This window comes from Varanus komodoensis, unplaced genomic scaffold (genome assembly GCF_004798865.1).
Source record: "Varanus komodoensis strain SLA01 unplaced genomic scaffold, ASM479886v1 scaffold29_1, whole genome shotgun sequence".
Classification (NCBI taxonomy): Eukaryota; Metazoa; Chordata; class Lepidosauria; order Squamata; family Varanidae; genus Varanus; species Varanus komodoensis.
In genome coordinates, this window is record NW_025335759.1 from 11,694,729 (window position 1) to 11,722,255 (window position 27,527).

Genomic DNA, 27,527 nt, shown 5'->3' on the forward strand with positions numbered 1-27,527 from the left:
TGTGATCTTTGCATGTCCTGGGACAGGGAGCTCCTGAAATTCAAACCAGCATGGAAAGCGAATCTTTTCCCTTCTGACCCAGCTCTTGTGAGGGTCACCATCCAATTAAAAGCTAAATGCTAAGCGATGGTCGCGTTTCATTATTCTCAAAAAGAGATCATGGATACTAAAAAACAACAATGCAACAACAAAAGGCAAAAGGTCTTCATGCAAATCCTGTGCGACGGATGTTTCAACATGTGCCCAATTAATGCACTCCGGGCAAGTGGGAATATGTTGTGGGATCGGATGAAGTTCTCGCAGCCTCCTCCGTATGCCGGTCGGGTTCCCGATGAATCTGACATCCAAGCTCGAGAATGGAACAGGGGCCTTCTCTGCTGCCAAAGTCCGCACAGGCGGCTTCTAGGCTTGGGGGAGAGCTTCTCCCCCCACCCCTTTCCCCCCTTTTGGTTCAATAGCAACTGACCAAGAATCCTGAAATTCTTCATGGATGGGATGAAAAGAACCATAGAGATTCAAAGAAGGGAGTCTGGGAGGAAGGGAAACAGGAGTGTGCCCATCAAGGGCTCTGAATGCTTCACGCGGGGAGCTGAACGGTTCACGGCTGTGGGGCTTGATCGACCCCAGTGGCCCTCTGAAGCCTAGATGGTCGCCACGGGCCACACTTTGGCCCGCTCCCTGGCATCGGTGCCCTGCGTTCTTGGCTCCCCTCCATGCCGCGAGACGCAGAGGTCCAGTCCCAGTCCCTGGCCAGGGGTCATGAGCCTCACGCAGGCCGATGTCCTACTAGGCTTGCTGCCCAAGGTGACCTCTTCTGTGCCTGGAGCAGCATCTGCTGCCCTTCCCTATATATGTCCTCGCATTGGACCTGCTGTCCCCGTGGGAATCACCCGGCCGACAAAACAGCAATCATATTAATAATAATATTTACTAGTTAGCACTGGGACAGGAGACTGGTCAGCAGGTCGTGGTCTTCTGCATGGCGATCTTCAGTCCATTCCCATTCCAAACACATTCCAAACATCAGAATCATGCCAGGACACCCCGTTTTCCTAACCCTAACCCTATCCTGGTGCACACCCCTAACCCTAATGGGGGTGACAGTCCCATTGAAAGAGGGCGATTTGAAAAAGCCTTCCTTGAGTCGCTTTTTCTGCGCAGTTCATCATTTCTGCCCATTCTAAATGCATTCCAACCGTCAAAATCATGCCAGGACACCCTGTTTTTCTAACCATAACCCAGTGATGGCAAACCTTTTAGAGACCGAGTGCCCAAACTGCAACCGAAAACCCACTTATTTATTGCAAAGGGCCAACACTGCAATAAAACCTGAAAACAGCCAGTCCGAGCAAATATCTATATAGCCTTGGCAGCGCACTGACCGGCCACGCGAAAGCTCAGACAAGTCGCAGCTAATGTGCCACGGCTTGTGACGCCATCACCTGGCACCGCTACAACTTTCCGAGTGTGCGCATGGCCCCTGTGTGCACGGTTATCCGGTGCTCGGCTGCTGGGGCGATGCTGGGGCGGCTTGGCTCGCGTGCCGACAGGTTCGTGTGGCCCGTGTGCCATAGCTTCGCCACCACTGCTATGAGGTGATTCGTCCCTGGCCACTCTGAAATATCCTGGTGGCTGAGCAGAGCTGAGACAGAAGCACAGAGCAGCCTGGCAGCATGGCCTAGTGGTTGGGGAGTCAAATCCAAGCTGGACCCAATTGCTCTGTGAATGTGGCTGGGACAGGGCATCACGCAACCTTCCAGAAGGGCGCCAAGAGCTTCTGCCTCCTCCCCCACAGCCACAGTGTGCTTTCCTGGCAACTCCCCGTGCGGCTTCCTTTCCTTGACTGACCTTCTGGCGGCATCGCCTCACCCTGCAGACGTGTTGCACTGCGACACCCATCATCCCCAGTCGTCACAGCCGGGGGGCTCAGGTTGGAAAGGGCCTTCTGGGACGTTGCACAAGCCACGTGTCGCGGGCGTCACTGAGCAATGCTCGGCGCCTCCGAGTCCCCTGGGCCCCGGGTCTCCGCACCGCAGCTGGCCTCCTCTGGCCGGGGGAGGTGATGGATGGGCTTGCGGGAGAAACCCTCGCGGGCCGTGAGCTTCATGATGAGGTTTATTCGCTCGGGTTATTTGCTTGCTATCCGTCAGGAGGTTCTGCCTGCGCGCTGCTAAATTTAGCTCGCCAGTAGAGACCAGCGTTGCCACGCTGAGTTTCCAGAGAATACACAATGCAATAAAAGGGAGCAAGGACTGTGGCTTCTGCCGGACCGGCTTGGGCTTGGGGTCTGCGGCAAGGCGACAGCGTGGGCTGCAGGGGGGCTTTCGCAGGATGAGCCCGCTGGGGGCGGAGGGGGAGGCTGCCCGTGCTGTTTAGACAGGCAGACAGGCAGGCGGCCTGAATTAATCCACCCACACAGGCAAACTCAGGCGAGGAAAGCAAAAACACAGGGCGACGCAGAGGGCTACTCGGGGGAAAATGATGCCGGGCGTGGCGTAGTGGCTCGAAAGTTGGCCTGGGACGAGGAGACCCAAGTTACAGTCCCCACGTGGCCACGGATGATTTCCACTGGATGATGTCATGCCAGTCCTTTCCTTTCAGCTAAGGCTACCTCACAGGGTTGTTGTGAGGATAGCATGGAGGAGAGAGGAAGGATTGTGTACAGTGTCTTGGGTTCTTTGAAGGAAAAGGTGAGATTTCATTTTCTTTCTTTCTTTCTTTCTTTATCACCCAATAGCTCTCTGGGCAGTTCACAGCCATTAGCCAAAATACAGACGGATGCAATGAAAATACAAATACAATAAAACACTGTATAAAATTGCACTGTACAAATTTGAAACCGGGTACAATTTCACTGTACAAATGTCCAGCTTCAAACTTGTGGAACACGGAGGTTCACGTGAATTCAGCCCGATGCCTTGCAAGCCATGTCTCTTCTCTGGATAGCCATTGCCACCAGGGAGTGCAGGAGAAGGGGGTGCTGATAGGAATGGCCCCCCACGCCCAACTCACCCCGTTTCATCCTATCCAAGGCTCCATTCTGGCCCCAGAGAAGACTGTGGGCCCCGCTCCGTCCGTGCTGGCTGCGGGAGGGCTGGGCAGGGGCGAACCCTTCAAAACCCAGCAAAGGCACCCAAAGATGCCGCCATGCCTCCCCTTTCAGCACAGTCCTCTCTCTCTCGAGGGAGGGCCACCCGTGATCGCCTCTTGCGCGGACAACCCCGTGGAGTCGCCTGGTGCTTGGAAGGATGTGGCCGACGCGGGGGGGGGGGGGGAATCCCTTCAGGCCGCGCTTTTGGGCCGCTGGGAGGCGGGCTGGGAGGACCCGCCATCGTGCGGGCGTCTGTTTATATCTCGCTGGGTCTCTGGAGGCCGCTGTCCTGATCTTTCATTAAAGGCTGTTTTGTCATGCAAATTCAGGATCCCGTCGGGGGAGGCGTTGCTCAGCCGGAGCAGACACCTTGTTTTTCTGAACCTGTTTTATTTTTAAAAAGCACATTAATTTGTTCATAGGGACAGGGTTGCTACAGAACTGCCGGCTCCCTTGCAGACGCTTGTCTGCAAACAGAGTTCCTTTCGCCTCTCTGGAGAAACGCTTCTGACCCTCAGCTTCCCTGCGTGGGGCACTGACCGTGCCTTATCTGTGGCGTCCTGGAACCGGGGCTCACAGGGATGAAGCACCAACACACTCCAGCTGCCTCCGTTCTCTGTCCCCTTTGCAACCCGCCCAGCGCTTGGGGTTAAAGGAGCTTTTCCAGCATCCGTGTCCTCTTCCTAATTGCAAGGCAAACGATTTTGGGATGGCTTGGTCTTGCGCAAATAACAGCTTTGCAATAGACTGGCTCCTGCTAGAGATGAGACTTAACAGAATGTGTCTGGCAAGACGGATCAGCACAGCTGCCTGCAATTTTGCAGTGTCCTTCAGGCACCCCTCTTGGGCCATCCTGTCACTCAAACTGTAATGCTATGCAGGGGCTGGAATTCTCTCTCCCAAAATGCAGCCCCGCAAGGTGGTTCCTCCAGAGTCTGAACTGGAAGCAGAGGCAGGGTTGGAATGCTTAGCAGAAACACCAAGGTCAGCAGGGCCAGTGATATACCAGGACGCTGGTGAGAACCCGACCGTGTTTGGCTTGGTGGAACCAGGGAGGAAGAGACAGGGGCAGATGCAACAGCACCAGTTCCATAATCTGGTGTCCGATCAAAAGGGCACAACAAAGGAATAGCACCCCCATGTTCTCATGGCCCACAAGCAGCCAGAACCACCCTCAGGGAGGTGCTAGCACCTTTTGGGATGGGAAGAGAGGAGATGCATTCGGCTGAGAACAGCTTCTTAGCACAAGCTCCATCTCCCTAACAGCTGGTATTCTAACTTGGCTGGTGTCACTTGTTAATGGCTCCTGCGGTATTTCTTTTGGTCTCACAAAGCCAGCCAGAAGCTGGCCAGTTCTAATAGAGGGCCTGCAGTTTCGAGCCTCTTCCCTTGACCTGTTCAGGAGGTGCAGGCGGAAGGGACAGGCCAGCGAGGTATTGCAGCAGTGCTGAGAAGGAAGCGAGATGCAGACGGCCCTTTGGCTGCTCAGCAACCCACATTTGTGTGAGGTCTCCCGGAAGAACGCTGCACCGCCGTCTCCCCAGCTCCCTTTCACATTGACAGTGTGACTCTGCACAGACGGTCTGGGGTGTGCGCCCCCTGAGCTCTGTTTTCCAGCCCTTTGGGGGTGTCCAGAGCAGCAGTCGCTGAGCTGAGAAGCCCATCCTGGGCGCCCCACATTCCCAGTGCCCTCTTCCAGCCGCCTTCGCTCCCTCGTGAGCACGGATGTGCCTCTGTGGGGGGCTGAACAGGGCAGCCTTTGGCACTCAGAGAAAGGAGATTCGTGTCTGCTCACCAGCTGGGAAGGAGGCGGCCTGCAAAACAGTTAGGGTGCGCGCTAAGCGCCGGTGGTGGGCCACGCATTGCGGGTGATGCGCTGTCTTTGCATTAAAAGGGGCCAGATCCGCCCTGTGGGATATGCAGAGACGAGTCCTTTCTGCAGGGATGAATTTGCTCATTCCAGCCATGGAAAAAGAATGTCTTCTTCAACGGCACCAAAGATGGAGTTGCCGGCATTAGATTGCAATCTGACTTTGTAAAGAGCTTCTTTGGTTTCCTAGCTCAGTCACGAGCCACCAAAAATATGACAGAAAACTCCACCAGTGGCATAAAAGTGGTCCTGTGCTCATTGGCATGTGGATTTCCTCTTTATTGCTTTTATCATCCATGGTTTTCCCCCTGCAAGGAACCCAAAGTAGCTTATGCAATTTTCTTCTCCATGTCATCCTCAGCACAACCCTGTGAGGTAGGTCAGGCTGAGAGTCTGTGGCTGGCCCAAAGTCACCCAGGGAGTTTCGTGGCCAAGCGGGGACCAGAACCCAGAACTCCTGGGTTCCAGTCCAACAACTGTGCCACTGTGCCTCGCTAGCTGCCCCACTGCAAACGGAGAAATCACTGCTATGATTGCGGTCAATGGGGGTATGGGGTGTCCACCTGTCCAGATGGATGAATTTGTCATTTTCGGTAGCTCTCAGTTTTTACTTCCTCCAGATTTAAGGTTTGTCTTGAACTCTGAGAATTAAAAAAGTCCCCAAATCCATACATTCTGAGAACATTGCTCTAATCAAACAGTATGGGAACGCTTTGCATAAATAAATAAATGTTTCTCTGTACATACATTCCCTATACATTTTTGTACAGATTTTTGCCTAATTTGTGAGCTGTTTTTTTTGCTATGATGCCGATATGAATCTTCTTCTCTGTAAGATATGCATTTTTTTAAACTGGAAACTGCGCATTTTGAAATGGAACTGAATTTCAGTGCAGAATTAGGCAAATTTGCATTACAACTGTTTCTCCTCCTCTAGAACTTTGCTTGTGCTTGTCTTTCCCACCAGCAGATGAGAAAATCAACCGGACAGAGATCTGGATTCATTTTGTTGTGGGAGGCAGAGAAAATGTGGCAGAGGCATAACCCGGAACAGCCCGTTTTTAAAAATTCAGCTCCCGCCCTCAGCTGCTTGCGACACAGTTAGTGGGCACAGATAAATATTTTAGCATTCCATGAAATATTCATGTTTTGCCGTCTTCATCTTCTTTTCTGGGCTAGCAGGGGACCAGAGGATGAAAGATGGAAATAACTGCTCCTTCAGTGAAGGCCTTGAAATTAATGCATTTTTTACTTTTTTTTTTTTAAAAAAGAACCCTCATCCAGCCACAGATGAAATGGGACCTGAAGTCTTGGGGCTATGTGATAATTATGGAAGCCAAAGCCCCCCCCCCCACATTACCCACAGTTCCATGCTTCTTGGGGGCCAGTTTGTAGATTCAACAGTATGGATGAGTTCTGTCCGCCTGGACTGTACCACTCTGAGTGGCGGATCCAGCCTGTGTCAGTGAATAACCTCTTTTGGAAGCGGTGTGTCTCTCTGTGTGTAAATATCTCCAGAAGAAAAAAATCAGACGGCTGGGAAGAGGACAAACTTGAAAGCTTTTCCCTATCTTGTTGCAGGGAAGGGCTTTCATTCAAGGGGACTATTCCAGCATCAAACCTACACTGCTGGAAGTGGTACAGTCCAGGAAAAACCACTTCGCTCCGTAGTTTGTCTTCACTGACCGGGTTTCTCAGACAGTAAAGCCTGGAGCTAATTGCTTTATCGCTGAAAGTGTGAGGGAGGTTGAGGAGGGGTTGGGTTAATGGGCATCCCTTAGTTCAGAGGAAAACAGCTACAGTACTTTGCATTTGCAATCAGGCCCCACTGGCTGATTGGCTTAACTCTTTCCAGACTGGATGAAAAGGTCTTCCACCTCTGTCACAAATGGACATTCTTGCGAGGTGCGAATTGCTTTGGAGCCCTGCAAAAGAATCGATCACCCAAATCAGGAGTTGCAGAACAGACTCAGAAAGACAAAGGAAGGATCTAATTTGTGCGTGTGTACGTGCCATTTTATTATTTGAAAAATTCCAGCATTTAGCTGTGTCTGGAAGAAGTTGCATTCCTTGCCTGGAAGCCCCTCCACCTACTCATAGTAGCAGACACGGGGCTGGGGAGCAGGAAAATGTACTCTGCACCTGCTCAGAGGTTCTTTAATCTCTTCTTTATCAAGTTCAGGGTTGAACTCAGGCACTGAAGGCAGATGTGAGGCTGTTCCCATGCACGCCCAGGCATAAATTAATCTCTGCATCGTATGACCAATAAATACCAGCTTTAAATGTACCTCCATCCACCTTGTAAGGAAACTGGGAAGTGGAATGCCAAGGTGGGAAGTGATCCCTCCAGCAAAGAACTTTGAGGCCCCACAAGGTCACACGTTCCAGGGGAAACCACAGCCATCAAATGGGTTTGCTCTCTCTGGTTTACTGTGCGGTGCAATGAGCATCCAGCACTTTGAGGTTTTCAGGTGCTGCCTCTGTTTAAGCTGGTTTAATTGACATGGTTGTCCCACAAAGGAATCCCAGGAAATGTTTTCACATATTTGTCTGATAAATTTATAAGCTCTTCTTCAGCTTAAGGGCTCCCAGGGCAGCACTGTCTTTAGAATGAGAAGAATACAATAACGCAATGAAGTTTTATTGTGGGAAATCGCCAAAGTGGGCGGCCAGACTTTCTGGACCTGCAGGTGTGTTGGAGTGCACAGCTCCAATTACCCCTCTGGCAGTTGGGTCTGGAGGGCTCGGTTTTGGGGAAGGCTGCAGAAGGGGGCAACTGGGAGAGGGAATCTCAGCAGGCAAGAACAGCTAACATGGTGTCAGTGCCATCTTGCAAGGGCACGGGCCACGCTGGTGCCGGGCCTTGGAAGAATGTGATGCTTAATCACATCCGTTTTTAAAAACTGGGTTGGGGGTCTGCCCCTTGGCCTTCAGAAAGGAGGCCGAGGTCATATGCGTTGTTCACGTTCTGGCGGTCTCTGAAAAATATCTCTTTTGTCGCTCCTGGCTTTGCTTTCGAATGATCATGGGTCAATTGCAGGTCTCACATGTAAGAATATCAAGGTTGGATGTGAGTGGCAGTGACTCATTCTCCTCGGTTTTCTCAAACATGGGTTGCCGTGCCTTGCGTTCGGCGGAGGATTCCAAGACACAAGTGGAAAATGAGGCAGTAGATGAATTCACGACATGGAGGTCCAACCATGGCTGTAAGCCCTGGATGGTGGCCCTCAGGCCCCAGTGAAAGCCACAAGCCCAGGGCCCCAGGCTGGAGCCATGGGACTCCCTGATGGTCATTGCTCCTTTCGAGTGACTGCCAGTTTTTGGTGTATTCCTGTCTTTTGCATCTACAAGGCACCAGCCTGGAGAAGGTTAGGGAAGCTATGCAGGCCTCGCCTCTTTTGCCCTTGATCCTGCCCATCCCAAAGAACTTCTCTCGGGTTGAATTCAAGCAGAAAGAGGTTAAGCACCTCTGCTATGAGCCGCTAGATCTAAATGGAACCTCCAGTTTCCAAGACAGTCTATCTTTGAATATCAGCTACCATGGACAGGTAGCAAGAGTAGGACCTGTTGAAGATGACCAACCAGACTGGAGATGGCGAACAAGGCTTCAAGACACCCTTTGATTTGTCTGCCGTTTCTTTCACAAAAGCACCCCAAACAGTGAATGATGCAACAGCAATGCACGAATGAGAAGGCAGGCAAGACATTGTTGCAATAGTAAACAACCCCAATGCTTCATTTCACTAATGCTAACATGATCACATTTCAAATTAATTCCGAAATAGCAATGCCACTTATTATAACATAACATCAATTATTATTGATCAGCAATGTGAAAACCTGAACCAAATACACCAAATGAGCCTTTCCTGTGCATTGAGGCATTCATAAACGTACAGACTATAAACAGCTACTCCAGGAGGCCGGAGTGGCACTAGTTGCAAAAAAATCTGGGTGCACAGGAGCAAACCAACAATAAAAAGTGCATGTGCTTATTTTGTGTTGTTAAAATATCTCCTTTCGTAAGGACAGCCTGTTGGTGAAAAGGGATGTCTGGGCAGGGAGAGGAAGGCACTTGATTTCAGGAAGAAAAACTGAAGCAGAAAGGTCCGAGGGATGGGAGCAGCAGGGCCAGGAGCCTGCTAATGCAGGGGGAGCTGACGCGGCCGAAAGAGATCCTCAGGGCCTCCTCAGGGCCTCATGTCAGCAGATGTCTCTGGGCACCAGGGTAGCTGTGCAAAGGACTTCTCAGGAATTCGGGGCTCCAGTCCTAGTGGGCCACTTCCACCCGCCTCCTCTGCAGGAGCACCATGTGCAGAAAATAGCCACTGGGGCGCCAATCTCGCCTCCGGGTGCGCCTCCCAGAGCAAGAGCACTGGCAGAGACGAGGGACGCTTCTGCCCCTTGGGGACTTTGCCGCAGCCTCTGGCCACCGTCTGTGGGAATCGGATGCATGGCTGGATGGGCCCCTGGTGTTTGCTTTGGAGCTCTCTGGTGGATGCAGGAGGCTCTCCACAATCACTCTTTTGGCGTACTCGTCAAGGGAATTTTTTTTAAAAAGAAAGAACTCTTAAACCAAGAATGTAGATGTCACCCTGTAGTGGGGTTCCAAAGCACAAGGAATTCTACCTGTCCCATTTGGAGATGTTGCAGCCCAAATGTTTGCATGCAAATCTGGTGCTTCTCCGCAGAGTTGCGGCCCTTTTAAGAGTGGTACGACTCAAGTGAGCCCCACACTGACAGAAGGACGTGCTGGAAGACGTGCGTGTTTGTGATCTTGCAGTGTTACCTGGACAATTGTGCTTGCTTCAGAGCAGAAGCAGTGTTTTTTCTCTGAAGAATGGCATGATTGCGTACCCACGCATCTTGCTTGTCTGGCACATGCTGGGCGGGGAGGCAGAGCGAGAGGGAAAGCGTGGCAGGACCTGGCTGAGCAAGGCTGAGCAAAAGTGAAAATAAAAGCATCACATTGCTTGGAATAACAAAAGCTCCGGTGTGGACAAGCATGCAGGGGGATGTAGCGAAGCATCAAAGAAAAGCACATTTTTTCCATGGAGCAAAAGAGAGTACAGTGATTCTAGGAGGTAAATGCTATGCTGTTTTACAAGTAGTCAGTTTCTGACCCCGAGAAGCAGCTTCTGGTTTCCTGTGATCTCAGTAAAGCCCACGGATCTTTTGCTTTTGGAGCCTGGACGATGGGCAGTGAGCAGGGGGCAACCTCAGCCTCCCACCAGGGAATTCAGGATCCAGGCCATGTTTACCAGGATAAAGCAAGGGTCCCCAGCCTGCTTGGCTTGATGGGCACATTTAGGACATTTAGGACATCGCGAGTGTTGTGAGCGCTCTCACAAAATGGCTGTCATGATGGCTATGACCAGTCATTCCCAGAAGGCAAATGGGTGTTGGACAGATAAAAAAGTAACTTTCCCAGGAAAACTAAGTGGAAGGGCTAAGCTCCAAGCACAAAACTGCCCTTATGACCCTCCCAAAGACGGCACTGCTTTCCTTTGCAGCCTGCCAGACTCCTCCTCATTTTTTAATGTTGAAAAATCTGCAGACTTAATATCAGGAGGGAGGGGCTGGCAAGCAGTCCAGGAGGAGTCCCCTGAAATATTGGTGTACATGAACCCCAAGCTGGAGTCCACAGGGCCAAGGAGGGGGCATCCAACTGGAAAAGCCAAGATGCGTACGAACCGGGGGGGGGGGGGGGCGAGAACTGACACTGTGTGGACGGCCCAGATGCTTTCTGAATGTCTCCAGGCGGCATGGACGGAAGAGGGGGTGTCTCTGTAATCATCAGTAATTGATTTCTCCAAGCTTTGCACCAACCAGAGGTATCTCCGTTACCACAGCAACCCTTCCATGGATGCAGCTGACGGGAGGCGAAGGAAGCGCACAGTCCGCCTCCACATTTGAGCGCCTGCCTGGTTCCCTCCCCCCCCACCTCAATTAATCCCTTTTAATTGATTTGGTTTGCTTAGGAGAAGTGGACCCAACTGAGGTGGCGAAGGCTCCTTGTCTCTCCAAGGAAACGAGATGGATGTCTCTTCCTGTCCCTCTGTGCAGATAAAGGCACACGGATGTGTGTTTTCAGTGACCTGCAAACTTAACATGGGTGTGAAGATGGGAAAAGAAATGAATAGGATAAAAGGAGAGGCTGGCTGGTTTCCAGACGAAGCATTTCTTGTTCATAGCCCATCACAACAGTGTGGATGTGGTTATTTTCAGATTGCTGTCCGCCCGTCTTTTTCCCACCAATTCCTCTGGCTTTTTCTTTCTTACAGGGGAACAAAACTCTGTTTAGGTCAGAGTCATGAAATATTTCCTTGTTATTACATTTTTCTACTGCCCCATAACTAAAACTTTCTGGATATTTCACAACAATTTAAAATAATTCAAGATATAAAGTCCTGTACAAAAATGTGAATTTATTTATGTGTTTATTTAATGCATTTACATGCTGCTACAATAGCCCAAATCTAAGCTCATTGCTTGGCTCACAATATAAAAACAACACAACGTTCTAAAATCAATAACATTAAATCCACATATTCAAAACGTATCAACAACAGAAACCAAAAATAAAAAATAATATATCAAAATTAAAATAGGGATCCCACATAGCTTTAATGCTCCTTTATACACCATGACTAATTCAGGATTAGAATATTTCTCCCCACGAGTTTTCTGCTCTTCAAAATTGCTCTGGTTTCATGGCATGCAGGGGTGGAATTCTGAAGGGGGACACTGGCCCAATTACCTAATTATCGTAGAGGGCAGGCCCGGTGTACCTAGGTAGTCTCAGCTTATATAAGTATATAAATTGTTGTTTGTCCTGAGTTAATAGAAGAAAGGAAATATTCATCATCAGTGAAATAGATAAAAACATGTAGCCTGTTTTCGGAAGACAAGCCAGAAAATGGTATCCATTTTGCCCATGTTTAATTCTGGGAGAACATGGTACCTTGCTGGGTTATCCTTGATGTGCATGAGATGGTTATGCTTTGATTTCTTGACTCAGCGTCTGTGTCAAGGGTTTCTGCTGGCATGGGATATTGTGGCAGAAGGACAGCGATGACCTCATGTCCTCCACCGGGCTCCCCTTTCGGACTGAGTTAAAATGCTCCCGCTCGGGCGAGGGAATCTTCCTCTGCATTCTTTCTTTGCCTTTCCCCAAATCTGTCCACAGGATTGCTGCTGGACGGGCATCTTCCTTGACTCCTTCCCCAGCGCAGTCTTTCCTCAAATGGAGCATTTCTCTTAAAAATAAAAGAAAATCGCACTTGGTGCAGGTGAGAGAGAGTTTTCCCCAGCTGGCAGAGGGTCTAATTAGATGGGGAAATTCCTTAGACTGGGCACATTCATGAGATGTGAAATACGCACGGCATCATTCACTCTTCCCACGCTGCCCTTTGCAGGGTGCGTGTGAACTAGTCCTCTCTTTATGGGTGCTCAGTGCCCAAGGCAGCTTCAGATGCCCAGATGCTGAAAGGCTGAGATAGAAGCAGTGTTTAATTCCCTCAGTTCAAAAGCTGCTGCTGCTGCCCCTTTTCCTGGCAGGAGCCCTCGGTGTTTCCCATCTCTGAAAGGGCACCATGGTTGCATCTCCATTATGAAGGGGGGAGATGCTGCACCTGTGCAATTTCAGCCTGTTGCACACCTGTTGAAAAGCACTGCTGCCTGGCCAAAAGTAGAGGGCAGCTCAAGTCTGATTTATAGGTTTACCTGTATAAGGCAGGTGGCAAAGGTTGGGAAATCACCTGAGCTTTAAGCAGAGCTCAGCCCAAGTTCTCACTTATTTGGGCTTCCCTGCAGAACGCAGCCCTCCATTCCGCATTCCAGTCTGACCATTTTCGCCATTTCTAGGGACCCGCCTGCTGTTGGATCCTTTCGTCCTTCAAGAAACCCAGGGCAGCTTACATAATCCTTCTCCTCTACCTCCCCTTTCAATCTTAGGCTCACAATAACCCTGTCAGGCAGGTTAGTCTGAGAGTCTGTGCCTGGACCAAGGCCCCCAGGGAGCTCAATCCCAGTCCAACACACGAGGCCCGCCACAATGCTTAATATCATTCCTGCTACTAGCCGTATTTATGCAGCATTTTGGGGAGGGGGTCCAAATTCCAAGTCCCCCTTTCTAGAGTTCCACATTGGCCGGGCCTCTTTTCCCAGACTGGGGCGTTCTTGCCCTTCGTCCCAGTTCCTCCTCCCGAAAGGCTGAAAGGACTTGTTACCGCAGAAAGAGCTTGGGCTGAAACAGGCCGTCCTTCGGGGGCTTTGCCCCCTCCCCTTCTGCCTCACCCTCCAGTGGAAGCCGCTCCCAAGAGCGGCCCGACGGCGTCTTGGCTAGGGAGCCGGGGTGAAACTCTGGAGCGGAGGCAGGACGATGGGTTGGCCACGAGGCTTCCTCAATGACCCTCGATCACCCCCCCCCCGCCCCCCGTGGCCACCCCGGCGTCCTCCCGGAGAGCCCATCCTCGCGGTGTTTACAGACACACGAACCGGCGGGGGAACCTGCGCCGCAGCCGGATGGGCTGCTGCGCCCCGTTGCGTGGCAGCCCTCTAGTCGCCCCTGGAACTGGGGAGGGGGGATCTCTGGAAACCCACGCGCGCCCCTCGGCAGTCCACGGCGCGGCGTGGGAAGAGGCCCCTTGCAGCACCACGGACAGCGGCGGCCTGCCTGCCCGCGCCGCCTGCCGCCTGCGCCCTCTCCCGGGAGGCCCCGAAATCGCTCTCGGGGGCCGGAGGGTAAGACGGGGGCGGGCATCAGGCACCCCCCACCCCCGCGGGGAGCCATCCCTCCCGCATGGCGCAGCGCAGAGGCGATGCGCAGCTGCTTCCGCGCCGATTGCAGCGTCTGAGCGATTCCGCCGCCCTCCAGGATCCGCGGGAAGGCAGGTGTGCGGCGGGCGCTTCAGAGGCCATCCCTGGGCCAGGCAGGTTCGAACCTGCTCACATCTCCCTGTTGCAAAACCTGGAAGTCAGCCCTATTTACTCGACGGTAGATGCGGAGGCTGGAGTGTGCCACGATGGGATATGCTTCTTAATACTTCTTGATATTTACATCCCAGCTTTCCCCTTCCAAGGCGCTCAAGGAAGCTCATGCCAGTTCCCCCTTCCTCTCTGGATCATCCTCACAGCCCTGCGAGGTAGGCGAGGCTAAGTGTTAGCGACGGATCAAAGGTCACCCCGTGAACTTCCTGGCTGAGCAAGGACTAGAATCCAGATCTCCCAAGTCCCAGTCCAACACTCCAGCCATGTCACACTGCCCCCTGCACTATAATATGTTGTTTAGCACTGGCATGTGATAAATCCAATAAAGATTGCAGCTTATCCTGCTCTTTAACCAAAAAAAGCATATTATGGACTCAGTCAGCAACAAAGGCATGCGTGATACACAACACACAAGGAAAAAGGGATGCGGAGGGAAGAAGAAAATTATGTCAGCTGTTTGTGCGACTGGCGGAACAACCCTGCTTCTCCCCTCAGCTCCCAGTAAGTGGGGGCCATCCACCCGGAGCTGGCCCTGATATTCACCTTGACTGGTCCCAAGTCCTTCACACCTTCTTTCCCACAGCTCAGTTGCTATCAACTAGGCCTGAAATCCCACTGACGTCAGTTCTGGTTTGCCCTGGCTTCTTCCTCCCGCCTTGCCCACTTTCAAAGCAGTCATTAACGAAGAGGGCCGAGGCTTCTTAATTAATGATCAAAAGATCAGTGGTTATGGTCACCTTACACGTGAATGTCCTCTCCATGGACATCCCTGCTCAGCTCTTCCAAATCCCAGACTGTAGCTTCCTTTTTGGAGTCCATCCTGCTCCTCTTTGGTCTCCTTTTCATCTGCTGCTTTTGATGTTCCCAAGCACAATGGTCTTCCCCAGGGGTTTTTGGCCATCTCATGACTGACCCAAAATGCAACAGCCTAGTTCTGTCATTTTTACTCCTAAAGAAGGCTCTGGCTTGGTTTGATCTAGGACCTGCTTGCTTTTTTTTCTGTCAGCCCAGGGTATTTTGTAAAGCTCTTCACAAACATCATGTTTCCAGTGCATCAGTCTTCTTCCCGATGGATGGGAATATGCAGCCCCAAAGATTATCTATGGCTATTCACCACTAAACCGAACTGGCTCTCTTCTGAGACCTCGGAAACAAACACCAGAAAACGTCTTTCCTCATTGCCATCAAATGCATTTCCAATAGCAGAGGGACCAAGAAACAGCTGCTTTGGAAAATCGTAAAGCCCAGCTTGCCTTGTTCAGGAGAAGGCCGTTTTTCAGGTAGCCTTAGCAGGCTCTGAGGTCACAACACACACTTGGAGTTGTGCCGTGCGGCCAGTGACAGTGTCGCAACACGGGGGAAATAGGCTCCCGGAAGGCAGTCCGGCTGCAACGTTCTGGACCACCTGAGGTTTCTGAACTTGTCCAGGGAGGCCCTAGTGAGCACGTTGTGGTTAGGGCTAATGGGGCTTATCTTAAGCAGGTGCTGCCGGGCACACAGGTGGCCTCTCTAGGCATGTGCAGACAGTGCGCATGGCTGGACTTCAAACGCACTCCTGGACGCCACCAAGACTCGGGCGTGAGATCCAGGAGTATATTTATAGCGCTGGACTGGACTGGAGCCAAGAGGAGAAGATGAGATACCAGTTCCTGGCCGGGTTCCAAAGAACCACTTTTAGGCATCCTGGTGCTTTCGCTTCCACAGGGCAGGAGCTTTCTGGAGAACACAGTCTGCTTTCGGAAGTCCACCCAGATATGGAAGCCACGTCCCAAGTTGCCAGAAGGAGCTGCTGTTCAAGAAACACAAGCCTAGATAGAGCTCTCTTAGACGCAGGGAGCTAACGGGGCAATTCTTCAAACAGGAAGTTTGGAAAGTGGTCCAGATGTTCTCCGTATTTTGCTTCTAGGGAAAGTTGATCTGATCTGGGACCGCTTGTTGTTCTCTCGGTCCCGGGGTATTTGCAAAGCTTTCCTCCAGCACCATTTTCTTCCTGTTCTCCTTATATTGGGGGTTCCAAAAACGTATACACGTTTTAAGATATGTTCTTTATATATTACTTTTTGAAGTTGAATTGAATTATGGTACCAGTGTGTAGCATGACATTTGCTCCAAAGATGGCGGTAAGAAGAAATTGAAGGGAAGAAATAGAAGCTGCACACACGGCGATCCAAATGGACGCTTTGGTCAACTCTGCCATAATCAGAAGTGCCTGGATGTTGATGGCGACCACTTTGAGCAACTCTTGCAATTGCAGAAGTCAAACATGACTGGAATCTGTCTTTTGTTATTGGTGTATATTAAGTACTGCAATTTTAATATAGTTTTTTTTCCTTTCCTAAAACGTGTATACATTTTTTTGGCACCCTCTGTATTTGGTAAAAATATTTGGGTGTGTTCTTCACCCGCATGCTTTCCAAATGGAGCTTTAATGCTTTCTCCCCCCCCCCCACATCCATCTCCCCCCCACTTTCCCTCCCTATTCTCCCTTTTTCCCACCTGAGCAGGAAATCGCTTCACGTGAAGATTGTGGATGTGGAAGAATATGAGAAGAAGGACAGCTTCTTTATCGAGCTGGGCCAGCCACGCTGGTTGAAGCGGGGCATCTCAGGTAAGGTGGGCGGGGTGAGAGCCCCCCCATTAAAAAAGAGTACTAAAACAGCACCCCTTCTGCTTTTGGAGGAAACCTGCACTCCCACCCCAGGTGACAGCATGGGATTGGGCGGTGGCCTTTGGAGGGCTTTTGCTCAGAGGCACCCTAGAAAAGGAGAAGTTGCTCGGGAAGGATTGCCCCCCCCCACCCCCAGTCACTACTATCTATCTTTATCCTCTCTAGCCTATAGCTTTGGGGGGGGGGGGTCACTTGTGCATGTGTGAGGGCACGTGTGCTTCTTGTGTCGGTTCTGGACTTTGTCATACCTGGAGGAGATTCATAGAAACCAGGATCTAAGTTAGTCCCGACGAGCAAAAGGCCCACTGATCATGTCTGGACTCGAGCCAAAGCAGAAAGCTGGGTGGGCGGCACACGGAGGCCAGCACCAAGCGCGGGCGGCCAGGTCCCATGTCAGTGGGGCAGTGTATCCACCCTGGAGTTCTGCCTGAATGGTAAGGGCTCTTCCCGTGATGCTCAACCGTACGCCAGGTTAGAGCCCATCAACAGCCCCTTAAAAGCTTATGGATCTGGAGGTGCTAAACCAGGAGCCCACAAAACAGATCCTGCCGACCCCTGACTCGGAGGAGGGTTTCTTGGGCATGATATTCCGGCTGCGCTGCTTTGGACGGGCCCCCCTGCCATTCTGCTCCCTGCTGGCTCTTTCCCTTGAACATGTGTCTTTCTGTCTCTTTACTGACAATTGTATAATCTCTCTCCCCCGCTCCTTCCCTCTCGCTGATTCCTTGGTGGCAGCCCTTTTGCTGAATCAAGGTAAGCGTTTTCCTTTCCCCTTTCCCCACAGGTTCTGACTCACAAATCCACCAGCCCGGCCCCCACCCCGCCATCCATTCCCACCACCCCCCTGACTGTCTCATAGGCACAAACCGGGCGCCTCGAACCCCCCCCCCCCCCGGATTTGCTTGCCACTACCTGTTCTTTCCTTTGCTAAGCCTCTATTGTACCCATTGTACAGGTGGAGCCACCTAGGCCAAGGTCACGGACAATGCCATGCTATGTACGTTTACTTGGGAGTAAGTCCCTTTCTTTGGGGGAACCCAAGTGAATTGCAGGCCAGGCTGGGGCGTAGAGACCAGCTTGGTGTGGCTGGAAACAGTTCTTAACAATGCAAGGTGCCATTCTTGTACCCGTGTTCCTCTGCTCCATTTGCAAAAAGTACATCAATAAACGCTCCCACGGCCTCCCAGTGTGGGATTTGCTTCGTTAGAGCAAAGAGGAGCAAGCAGGAAGCACGTTTTGTTTTCCCTGAAGTATTAGCAGCATTTCAGAGATACTAAAGATGGTGCTTTATTAGCATATACCCACATTGTAAACACTGGAAGCCAAAGGGCCTGTTTGCTCAGCTGGTGAATTTCACCCAGGTGCAGCTCCTGCCACAGCACCCATTCCTTTGCTGGCTCGGACCCAAAAGTCAGTCTCGCCCAGATTTCCCCAGTGTGGGTCCATCCAGTTTCTTCGGCCTACAGTTCCCATCAGCCCCAGCCATCTGGGATGACCACTGAAGGCCCAAACTTCTGGCAGAACCCTTGCTAAGGAAGGTTGGTCTGGCCTGACACTTGCTTTGCAACTGTGGCCACACCAGGTGTGTCTAAAATCTTTTAGTGACTTACAGGTATGTGAGGGGAAGTCATGTGGGGGAGGGCCATGAGCTGTTCTTCCCTGCAGCGGAGGGCAAAACTGGATGCATTCCAATGGGGCAAAATTCCAGGAACCAGGCTTCAGGCTGGGTGTCAGGAAGTACTTCCTGATGGTCAGGACCCCTAGGATGTGGAGTGGGCTTCCAAGGGCGGAGGTGGAGGCCCCATCAGGGAGGATGTTCCAGAACAACCACATGTTGGGTTCTACATGAGTGGAGCCAGCTGGAGCCAGGGGTCAGACTAGATGGCCTGGGAGGCCCCTTCTGACTTGCTATGTTTCTGTTTCTAAAATCTCCCAGGAAGGACACAAAGGTGCGTGTTTTCCTTGATTCTTTGGTCTGGTCCCAGGAAAGGCTTCAGCCAGGCCTCTTTCCTGGGTATGGACAGGGCTTTGACGGACCCCTTGGGAGTCAAGAATTGCCTTCTCGGTTAAATCCAGGGCATGAGGAACGGTGGTGACGTGAATCCATGAAAGGCTCGGGATGGGGCTGCACACCGAGGGCTGGGAATGCGCCCCTTTCCATTTCTTGAACACCAGTGCAGTAACGAGCCACGCCACGAACTGGTGCTGATAGGCATGAGCTTCTGGAAGGGAGGCTATCTGTATTCTGTAAATCGTTCCCTGAATGATGAGCCACTATGAGCTAAGAGTGGCAACCCAAGGTTTGCTAGTGAGATTTCACACGCTGGTGTGCCACGCACGGCACAGCTGGCATTTGGCCCAAAGAAAAAGTCCATTTGTGCATTTGTGCAGGGGCCACCCCTCAGGAGGAATGGCCAAGGAACGTAACAGGAAGTCAAAGGAATTTTGAAAAGTTTTCTAAAATTTTGTGTGTGTGTGTATTTTCTACACTCCCCCAAGACAGGCTCAGAGTTGAGTTTTGCCCAAATTTGGCAATGCCACGGGACAAAACACCTGTGGAATCTCTAGAAAAGCGAGACAGATTTTGCTGAGAGAACGCCTGGATATTTCTCCCTCCAACGATTGCCACTGGCTTTGGCTTGCTTCAGAATATCAATGTCCATTTTTTCCATTTCCCTTCAAGAAAAACATCAGTGGAATTTTGAGGGAAATCAACCGGTAGTAACGCTGGTGATATTCCTGAGGTTTGTGTGCGAGCGTTCTTAACATTTTCCCGCCCCCTTCCTTTCCTGAAAGAAATGCCTACTTAATCGAGATCACTAGGGCCGATTTCCCTCCTGCACAGCCCCAGACAGGAGAGGAGAAGGCGCGCGAGCACGGGGCTGAGTACACAGGGCTGTGTGAACAGCTTTGCTCCAGCCTTCTGTGGAGCACGCATCTGTCGCAGGGAGAAGAAGCACCGTGTGGGGGCGTGGGAATGCCATGGGAGAGAGTGCGTGGGAGAAAATGTGTGTATGCGCACATTAACCATGTTCTGGGAAGAGAGGGACTGTGTGGGAGAAAACCTATGCACAGAAATGAAAATGTGCAGCTTGGTGACAGAGATGAATCTCACCTGCCCAAAGGGCTCTCCGCGTACCTGTGCCTAACAATGCAGACTTCCATGCTAGGAGTGAGCGCCACTGGAGAAGCTCCATGCAGCCCGGTGGGATTCCTCTTGTGGGCAAAGATGCCGTACTGGGAATGTCAGGGAAGGAGCACACAGACTGGGGGCAGAAGGCGCCAGCCCTGCAGGCCTCTGATGCTCACAAAACGCGAGAATTTTGCAGACGCTGTGTATAGTTATTGATTGATTCTTAGATGTGCAACGGCACCTCATCTGCTGAAAAGCCATCAAGGTGAGGTACACTGTTTAAAACAACAAAGGGTTAAAACAGCAAGAAATAAGAACATAAGAGAAATGTTAAAGGTGCCCATTTGAAAAGGCTGAATGAAAAAGAAGCATCTCTTGCTAAAGGCCGGGGGTGGGTTCTCAGTGTGACCTGCCTTGCAGGGTTGTTGTGAGGATAGAAATGGCATGAGAAGAGTGGAAAGGACGTGGTTCTTGGAGGACAGGAATGCAAACAGCATCCAAGTAGGCTGGGCATTGGTTCGCATTTCGGGAGGCTGGTCTCTGAGAAGGAGGGCTGGGCTGGCTCACCCCACTGCCCCTGGTGCTCCCCAGATTCGTTAGACTACAACTACCCAGCATGCTGGCCAGGCATGCTGGGGACTGTAGTCTAACATAGCGAGAGGGCACCTGGTGGGGGAAGACGGAGCCAGAAGGAGGCTGGAGCCAGGGGCTCGCATCTCATTCATGCTGCATTTGCCTTAACTCAGCGGATGCTGACAAGAAACTGACAGCAGAGGAAGAGGAGGCTCAGCGGATTGCCGAGATGGGGAAGCCCATCCTGGGGGAAAACTCCCGCCTGGAGGTCATCATTGAGGAGTCCTATGATTTCAAGGTAACGAGGGCAGAGCTGGGACCTCTGTGGGACTTCTTGACACAGGCTGCCTTTCGAAAGGCCAGTCACGAACCAGAGTGGCTTGCGAGTCAGGAAAAGAGCAGTCAAGTGACACTATACTAAAAGAAAGTGAAAAATAATCAGGGACTGCTCTGTGTGGGGCATCCCTGAGGCCTCATCACTGGCCCCCTCCCCTCCGGGGGGCCTCTAGCAGGCCCTGGGCTTGCAAAGGGCAGGACAGCTTCCACAAGGAGGCACCGAGGGAAGGAGAGCCTTGGAAAGGGTGCTGTGGATCCTGCAGAAGGCCGTGTCTCGCGGGATCTCTGCCCACGCGCATGCTGCAGGGGTGCTGAGGTCTTTGAGCACGGCACCCCCACGGGCCCCTTCCCCCTGGGAGCGCCCCCATCCCTGCTGCTGTCAGCAGCCACCTTGGCCCCCCACCCTCTTGTTCGCCCTTCTTCCCAGCTGCTTCCCAGGCTCCCACCCTTGCCTGCCTTCGGTGCCAGCCTCTTACTCACAGCAATGCCTATTCCGGCTGCTTTGGAAGGAGGCCCGGGATCGGCAGCCTCTGTGGTGTCTCTTTCCCCCACCTTCTGCAGAACACAGTGGACAAGCTGATCAAAAAAACGAACCTGGCGCTGGTCATTGGCACGCACTCGTGGCGGGAGCAGTTCCTCGAGGCGATCACCGTGAGCGCAGGTATGCCATCCTGTCGCGGGCCAGCTCTGGGTCTGGGCCAAGAGGGTCTGTTCTCATTTAACCCCCTCTGCTTACAACTGAAAATGGCAGGCTAGAACGAGGAAGCGTCAGTGGACAGAACACACACCCCGCCACTGAGCCGGTGGCACGTTCTCTGGCCCTCTGGCTCAGAGGGGGCTCCGATTTGGAGGAAGCTGTGTCCAGGAAGCCATCCCCTCTGGCCGCAGGCCTTCGAGGCCAGAGGGTGCGGCTTTTCCAAACTCAGAAGACAGTTCCCATCAACAGCACATGGCCCGACAGGTGCAGAATAGGGGAACGGCCCTTGAAGAGGCAGCCGGCTGGTAGGAGGGTGGGCTAACAGAAGGCCCAGATGAGCCAGGCGCTAGAAGACTTCCAGAGGCCTCAGCATATTGCTGAGGCACCAGCGCTTCCTGAGCGAGCTTGTGCCTGCGTGGAGCTGTCCAGGGTCCTAGGCTGCCTTGCCACCCAGAGCAGCCAGGCTTGCTCGTGCTTCACTGGACATAACTCTGCCCCGGGAAGAACCACTGCCTTGGATTTTCTCTTCCGGGGCTCTTGTGTCGGACTAGGCAGGACAACCCTGGCTCCCCGCTGAGGAGGAAAGCAACCTGTGTGTCTTCTTTCGCTCTGCACACTCAAAGCAGCTGCACTGGAGGACAGAACTGAGCTAAGCTGGGCGGTCTTCCCGGTGGTCATAGCACAAAGGGGAAGCAACTGGATCCGTGCATGGAAATTCTAGGGCCATTGAGCAAAGTTCCAGACTCTCTGCCTCCCCCTGACATGCAAACACACCGTATGACCAAACACACCCACACCTGCTTTAATACAAACTCGCTCTGCCAACATCCAGGTAATGAGTTTTGGAAATGAAAATGGATTTTGCACTGATGACTAAGTAAGACAGCCTAAATCTATGATTTTCTTCTTAGACAAGGAGTCTAGGAATCGCTTTAGAAAATAGATAGATAGATAAATAAGTAAGGGAGCCCAAACATCTCACGGTTTTACTGCTGCCTTGAAATCTCTTAAAACAGCAGCACTTGCTATAAAACTGTGGGTGTTTTTGCAGCCAGCAAAAGAAAGGGAAGGGGAATTATATTATCTTGCGCAGCTGTCCACCCACACCGGTCGGTCTCTTTCTCTGCCTCTCTTCCCTTCCCAATTTCAGCCTTGCCTCTTTGCGTCGATCCGTGCAGAGCTTTGGTCCCAGACCCGCCACAGGGCTCATCTGCTCCCTGGCAAAAGCAAGCCTGCACCTCTGCCTCTGTTCCCCAGAAGAGCCAATAAAAGACACAAATGCAATTTTCTCCTGTGGCACGGACACTTAAGAAGCGTCCCCTTCGCCAAAAACAAAGGCCCCAACAAGGCAGCGATCGGCATAATATTTGCATATGCTAATTTACATGCACAGACCTGGGGTCCTCCTTCTCCATGCTTCTGGCCACTCATTGGTCAGCCAGCTGCCCGCAGAAGCCCTCAAGCAAGACATGAGGGTAACAGCACTCTCCCACCCATCTTCCCCAGCAGCTGCTGCACATGGGTATATTGCTTCTGATACTGGAGGAAGATCTGCCCATCAGGACTGAACGTGTCCCTCTCTATAAGCGTGTCCAAGCCCCTTTTAAAGCCATCCCAACCGGTGGCCATGGCTGTTTCCAATGCAACATTTTCCGAATTCCTTCTCAGAGTCATTCTGACTCCAGATTGTGAGCGCTGTTTTCTGTCTTTGCATGGAAATCTGGGCATCATTTCCCCAAACCGGGATGGAGCATGTGAAGCACGCAGCTAGCCACGCGTGGCGGGTTTCATCCTGTTTTCGTGTGGCTGCGTCTAAGAGCTCTGTGCGACTCTGACGCTTGCACATGCCCTCACTACCGGACAGTGTTGCGCCAACGTCATCACGGCCCTCGGCTCCCCCGCCCCTGACTGGGTCCAAAGGGGGGTTCCTGGCACAGCCCCACATGGGCTGCCTCCCCTCCCCTTTTCTTCGCCACACGGCCTGCCTTTCAGCTTCTCTTCGACCCTCCGGAAAAGAAGCCGCGCTCGGCCTGGTGGAGCCGAGCGGATCCATGCGGCATGGCCGTGGCGCCCTCTGCTGGGCGCAGGGCAGAACCGCAGCCCCTTTCCCCCCAGGATCTCCGGAATATTTTCCTCTTGCGGCGAGCCCTCCCTCGCCTGCCTCAGTGGGCCTTGGGGAGCCTCGCCGCGTCACCCGCCGTGGGGACAGTGTGTGGCGGGTCTCTCGGGCAGGGCTGCTGAAACCTGCTCAGGCAGGCAGGGGGGAGTTCGTGGCTTCACTTCTCCCGTTTCCACAGGCCAAGCTGCTGCGCAGGCACAGGAAAAAAAAGCAAAGACCCCCCCCCCTCATTCAATAACTCCTCTTCCAATGGGTTGCGGGACCCCGGGCTGGGCTCCCCCCGTGGCTTGGCTATGAAGTCCCTCATCCCTCCCCTCCTCTGACCTGCCTGGTCTTCCATTTTCCCTCCTCCTCCTCCTCCTGCATTTGCATCCCACCTTTTCCATGCTAGGGACCCGAGACAGCAACAGCCCTGCGAGGTAGGCTAGGCCGGGAGGCAGTGCCTGGCCCAAAGTCACCTCATGGCTGAGTGGGGGCTCAAACCCGAGTCCCCATCCTGCGCTCCCACCCACTGCCCCATGCTGACTGATTAGGGTGGGCTGGGCCACTGGAGATCTCTAGATCTTTTAGCGCACCCAGTGGCGAGGTGCGCGGGGTCCTTGTCCAGCACCTCTGAGGGCTCCAGCGGCACACCTCTGCTCCATGCGACAGCCCTGCCCGGCATCGGGGACGCTGAATCCCACAGTGGGGTGGGCTGCGGGGTGAGGGGGGCTTCCCTTTGCACTTCCTCCCTCCTTAAGCCCACCGCCAATACTCAGGGGGGTTGGGGCCCAGCAGGACAGTCCCCTGAGCTGTATTTTTCCAAGCATGTCGAAAAATTCAGGCTGCAACAAACCAGTTTCTGCATTTCTGTCCACCCACAGCAGGCCTTAAGGTCAAGCAAATGGGTTTTATTTGCCCCGTCAAGATTAAGCCAGAGTACAAAATTAATAAAATAAAATAACAAGATAAATAAAATAAAATAAAAAGTTACCTTGCGACAGGGAGCAAGCCAGCTGTTATTGCTGGGCCAGGCTAGTTCCTGCAGCCACTGTGAGCATTTGTGGGTGAAATCAGCAACCTGCTGGTAAAAGAGCCCCAAGGACTGTCGCCAGCGGGCCCAGCTTCCCCTACACCGTGGCTTCCTGCCAAGTCCTTAATGAGTGCAGGCCTTCCCTACCCTAGGTGACGAGGAGGATGAGGAAGATGGGCGTGAGGAGCGGCTCCCGTCCTGCTTTGACTACGTCATGCACTTCCTGACGGTCTTCTGGAAGGTGCTCTTCGCCTGCGTTCCCCCCACCGAGTACTGGAATGGCTGGGCCTGCTTCAGCGTCAGCATCCTGGTGATCGGCCTGCTGACCGCGCTCATCGGGGACCTGGCCTCCCACTTCGGCTGCACTGTCGGCCTCAAGGACTCCGTCAACGCCGTGGTCTTCGTGGCCCTGGGCACGTCCATCCCAGGTAGTGTGACCCGAACGCCGGCGTCATCTCGCTGGAACCGACAAAGGCCCCTCTTACTGTGCCGTTTGTCCCAGCATCGGCCAGAGAGACGCTTCCATGCAGGCCAAAGGGAGGGCGAGAGGTGGCCGGTTTTGGGCACTGTTTCTTTCCAGCACCTGGGTGCAAATTTCCAAGTGCACAAGCCCGTCTTGGCCACCTGTGCAAGGGCAGCCCAAGCATCTCACCGCCCGCGGCAACGAGATGCCACTAGATGCCTGCGGCAACAGGCAAGACGCGCCCTTTCAGGTCTGATGTGCAAACGCCGACCGACCGGAGTGGTAGTTGAGCAGACAGGCCAAAGGCAGCACCGCCTTCCACCCCTCCTGGAGGCAGCGAGCGAGTGCGCCACGCAGGCGGCCCACAGCTGCGTCGCCTGACAGCCTGCCGCCTGCCTCCTCCCAGGCATCGGCCCGTTCCATCTAACGGTAGGGCTGGCCCTTCCGGTAGCCGCCCTCCCGATCTCCTTCGGGGAGGGCTGCTGGAGAGGGGCCTCTGTTCTGCCCCCGATCTGGAGGGGCGGGTGGGCAGTCACGTACGGAAGGAGACGCTCCCGCAGGTAACCAGGCCCTCAGCCGCTCGGGGCTTCCCGGGTCGGCACCAGCACCCTCCGCTGCCCCGCTCATGCTCTCCTCTTCCCACAGACACCTTCGCCAGCAAAGTGGCCGCCCTGCAGGATCAGTGCGCCGACGCCTCCATCGGCAACGTGACCGGCAGCAACGCGGTCAACGTCTTCCTGGGCCTGGGCGTGGCCTGGTCCGTGGCAGCCGTCTACTGGGCCTTCCAGGGCAAGGACTTCGAGGTGCAGACGGGCACCTTGGCCTTCTCCGTCACCCTCTTCACCATCTTCGCCTTCGTCTGCATCAGCGTCCTCATGTACCGGCGACGGCCGCACATAGGGGGCGAGCTGGGGGGCCCCCGAACCGCCAAAATCCTTACCAGTTGCCTCTTCCTGGGGCTCTGGCTGCTCTACATCCTCTTCTCCGGCCTTGAGGCCTACTGCCACATCAAAGGATTCTGAGGACCACCGACCTGGGCGCGTGGGGATGCCAGAGAGCAGGCTGGCCACCAGAGGGCGCTCGATACAAAGAGACGCTGTGGCTCCTTCCTCCACCTGGCGCAGCATCCCCTGCATTTCTTTGAAGCATCACCCACCTGGGACGAGGAACACCCTCCCCTTTGACCAGAGGAAGGGCTTCCCACTTCTCCAGGCACCTCCTGTCCGTTCTCTCCCTCAGTCCCCGGCTCATGGTTAAAGCAGAACCCCCCTTTCCTGCGCTTTCCTCACCCTGGTTGCCCCATGGGGTACACGCACTCCAGCGCAGGCCTGTCTGCACCCAGGAGCTCGGTGTGCAGCCCACGAGGATGGAGCAGGGTGCACGTGTGCGAGTGTGCTTTTCACACCCAGGGGCTTTCCAAAGGACCTTGCATGGCATCCGTTAAAGTGCTCAGCAGGGGTTCTGCAGCTGTACTGTAGCTGGAACCACAGGATCAAAAGGGAGAAAACCCCCTCCCTCGGATGATATTCAGAAAACTCTGCCATTCCTTTCTTGTGCTCTTTTTTGGGGGGGTGGCATTTGGGATGGGAGGAGAGGTAAGCCCCCCGACAGAAGCGGTGTGACAGAGCCTCTTCGTTTAATCTCTCTCTTTTACAATCGGGCGTTTTCCATTGTCTTCTTGTGGCTTTTAAAAAGGGGCTGCTGACCTGCGGTTAGATTAAGGGCCCAGGAGGAGGGCCAGCTCCCCCTTGCCTTGGTTTACTGCAACAAGAGGGGACAATTTGACCTCAGCATAAGCTCTCTTGCCTTTTCTGTGATTTTGAAGATGGGTGGACAGACGGACAAGCCAGACTTCCTGCTGTTTTAGGTGAGATTGTGCCCATCTGGGATGACTTCAGGCAAGTGCTCAACGTGCTTTTAACTCCTGCTTTGCTCTCATCGACAGAAGGTGTTAAATTAAGTGTATGTGTCCCTCTTTAAAGGAGGACCGTGTTCCCCACTTTGGATCTGCCCTGCACCAGAGTAAGGTGCTCTCTCTCCTTCCCGAAGACATTTTGCCCATCTTGGCAAGGACTGCCGTCGCTCCGGGAAGAATACTCTGGGCTATCTTGCCCAGGAATTTATGACTCTCTTGCCTGTGACAGGGTGACAGGGATCGTGAAGATGAACAATTAAAGCGTGTGGCGTGAGTGTACCAGGCAGGACGTTCCCACACTGTTGCTGCCCCGGTGCACCAGGTTGGCACTGCAGGTATGGCTGATCTCATGCCAGTCCTGTGGATTCTGCCGGTGTGGAGTAGGATCCATTCAGGGGGAAGCAAACAGTTCGCTGCACCAGAAATGAGCTCTGCGCTGCTTGCTGAGCATGTTCCTCTTTGGAGGGAGGGGAAATCCACTGATGGACGCATGACGTGAAGTGCTTCAAGAGTCGGACAGTGTCCAGAGTGAATGCTCCTTACCTTTGGTCATCTGTGTGTGCAGTCCAGTGCTTGTATATTTTCTCTATCGAATTTTCCTCCGCAGGATCCAAGCTTCCCTTTCAGGAGCAATGATTTTGTTCAGACATACATCACGG

General features: G+C 53.1%; 1 protein-coding gene across 7 annotated transcripts in view; it reads left to right on the forward strand.

Annotated features, from left to right (window-relative positions):
• The window catches only part of SLC8A2 (solute carrier family 8 member A2), a 43,764-nt gene extending 17,789 nt beyond the window's left edge, over nt 1–25,975 (forward strand). Inside the window, exons 2-7 of one of the 7 annotated variants that reach the window (XM_044435019.1) lie at nt 16,457–16,565; nt 20,120–20,155; nt 20,409–20,624; nt 21,224–21,323; nt 24,643–24,918; nt 25,599–25,975. In XM_044435019.1, coding sequence (XP_044290954.1) covers nt 16,457–16,565; nt 20,120–20,155; nt 20,409–20,624; nt 21,224–21,323; nt 24,643–24,918; nt 25,599–25,975 — 1,114 coding nt within the window. Of the gene's footprint in view, nt 1–16,456; nt 16,570–17,355; nt 17,374–20,119; nt 20,156–20,408; nt 20,625–21,223; nt 21,324–24,642; nt 24,919–25,598 lie in introns of all 7 variants that reach the window. The other 6 variants (XM_044435020.1, XM_044435023.1, XM_044435024.1 and 3 more) reach the window with 6 other exon arrangements.
• The last annotated feature ends 1,552 nt before the right edge of the window (nt 25,976–27,527 follow it).